At 37.2% G+C, this 2,616-nt stretch overlaps 1 protein-coding gene across 1 annotated transcript in view; it reads left to right on the plus strand.

Moving 5' to 3' along the window:
• The window catches only part of LOC102296777 (gap junction alpha-5 protein), a gene marked incomplete in the record, with an annotated part of 14,440 nt that overhangs the window by 10,199 nt on the left and 1,625 nt on the right, over positions 1–2,616 (plus strand). Inside the window, 3 exon segments of the mRNA XM_042220924.1 lie at positions 975–1,271; positions 1,553–1,618; positions 1,713–1,861. Of these exon segments, the coding sequence (XP_042076858.1) occupies positions 975–1,271; positions 1,553–1,618; positions 1,713–1,861 (512 nt within the window).

Genomic DNA, 2,616 nt, shown 5'->3' on the forward strand with positions numbered 1-2,616 from the left:
ACATAGATTTCCAGGTCTATCAAGCTTAAATCTTTGCATTCTACTGCATTAGTCTGACCTAAATTTAACAGCTTCCTAGAAAATGAATAATCTTCAATGGTGGAAGTTAAACTCTTGCAGATATCAGATTAGTGAGTTAATCTTTTAATTTTGCATCACTATCCTTTGTGTAAACCTAAAAAATAAATGTTCAAGTAATATGTTCAAGCAGGCTGCAAAGCCTGCAGTGGCAGCTGCCCCAGTTTGTCCCCCTGAGTACAGACTAATACTCAGGACTGAGCCATAGCTTCAGTTCAAAAGCCCTATTTAAAAAGGAGAGCGCCACCTGTTGCTGTTCAAGCACTCAACTGCTAGTTGAGTCATTCTGTCAAAGACTGCAGGAAAATAGGATCCAAATGCATTCTCCAAATAAGACGGGTTTGAAGTGAGCAAAACCTTTATTGTGGCCGATAATAAAACAGATCATAATATAACAAAGTCCAGAAACACAGCAGACAACAGAAGGGAACACACTAGAAACTATATAGACATGGGGGACGTGGAAAATGGGTAAAAAGAGACAGCTGAAATGAATCAGGAGGACTTGACACAAGAAAGTAAAATTAAAAGCAAGGAACAAGCAAGAACAGATTATCAGATAAAAGAAGATTTAAGGGGAAGAAAGAGAGAAACAAAGAACTAAGACACTAAGAAACATGGCAATCAATTATAACAGAGAACCAATTACAACATCAATTATGATTCTAAAGTTCATGAAAACACATAACTGGGCTAATGGGCCAGAACAATGACACATCTCTTGCTTTTCACACTTCCAATCACTGATGCCTGATCTGCTCTGGATGAGAGTTTCGTTGTTTCTCTCCCCACCTAAATTGTTTAAAGTATAAAGTCCTGGAAGTCCACACTGCTGCAGATGAAAATAACAACTTTTGTTTTACTTTTGATTATAAATCTTATTCATGTCTTTCTAGGTGCTCCAAATTGTGTTTGTATCCACTCCCAGTCTGATCTACATGGGCCATGCTATGCACACTGTCCGCAGAGAGGAGAAAAGAAGGAACAGGGAGGAGGAGGGAAGAGAGGAGGGAGGGGGAGAAGAAGACCCAGGAGGAGGTGAAGGAGGAGGTGGAGGTGGAGAGAAACAAGAGAGGAAAGGGGAACAAGATGGAAATGAAAAAAATGAAAGTCACTCAGCAGGTCGAATTCGCCTGAGGGGAGCGCTGCTGCAGACATATGTTCTGAGTATACTGATACGCAGCATCATGGAGGTAAATGTCACCATTTCTGCCTTTAACTTAAACATAACTTGATAGCAGGTCAAGATTTCAAATCTGTCTAGTTCAAGCTCATGTCTGTCCTCCAAAGGCTGTAGGTGGGTCTGAAATGAGAAGAGAAGCAAATTAATGAAAAATTGCATTGCAGAGTTTGGACCAAATTGCTCATGAAAGTTTAGGATTTGTAAACATTAAAGGACTCGTATTTGTATTGTGCCTAAAACATGATGTCTACCTGTAAAAAAAACAACAAAAAAACCTGTCCTTCCATCCAGGTGGTGTTTCTGTGTCTTCAGTACTTCCTGTATGGAATCTTTCTCAATCCTCTGTACGTCTGCAAGGTAAAAATCAGACATAATTTTGATTTCACTCTTTGCTGTTAACCACAATATTTGGGCCTATAACAGTAATTCTCTTGTTCCTTTGCTCTTTTAGGCATGGCCATGTCCACATCCAGTTAACTGCTATGTCTCCAGACCTACAGAAAAAAATGTCTTTATAGTGTTCATGTTGGTCGTGTCAGCTGTCTCTCTGGTCCTCAGTGTGCTTGAACTACATCACCTGGCATGGAAACATTGTTGCAGGTCAGAAATTCATTGTATAGTTTTTTTAGTTAGAAAAGCCATGATTGAGGTTTTTACATGACGACATAGACGAAAGACTCAACAGATTCAGAATATTCTTTTGAACTATGATGATAATTGATGATAATTTTTTAGTTAATTAATGATTTTATTTAATGATTGTTATGTTTATTTCCTATTTAAGAAGCTTAAAGTTGATAAAGTTACTAAGACCTATTTGAGCATTTAGTCATTAACAAAGATGTAATTTGTTGCCAGTTTGCACAAACAAAAATAGTGGTGAATTATGTAACAGTTTATTTCATATCAGGTACGACTGTGTTAATCTGTTGTTTTGTAACCCCCAAAGTGGCCAGAAAAAAGTGGAGTTTTAACTAGACAAAACTCCACTAACGCCACTAAAACTCCACTAAAAATGAAAAAATAAAGGTGGCTTTTTTTCTGAAGAGTAAGAGTAAATACTGCAATGCGGTAATAATATCCTAATATGTTACTAGACACAGGTTATTCTCCTGTATTCAGTCTAAACCTGATTAAAGAAAGAGATAAAGATAACGATTGTTGATGATTCAGATTTTTGGTCAACAGTGAGACGTATTCATGTGGATTTTAAAGTCTTGTAAAATTAAACAATACAACTTTCTCACGAAATTTCATTTCCCTCAAGAGATTCGATTCCAATAACAATTTTGAGCCTTCAGTGATTCAGATGTACTTCCTGGAATTTACCATTAGAACAAATGGAATGAGGAAAA

Source organism: Haplochromis burtoni, unplaced genomic scaffold (assembly GCF_018398535.1).
Source record: "Haplochromis burtoni strain Fernald_Lab_line unplaced genomic scaffold, NCSU_Asbu1 Contig_57, whole genome shotgun sequence".
NCBI classification, from domain to species: Eukaryota; Metazoa; Chordata; class Actinopteri; order Cichliformes; family Cichlidae; genus Haplochromis; species Haplochromis burtoni.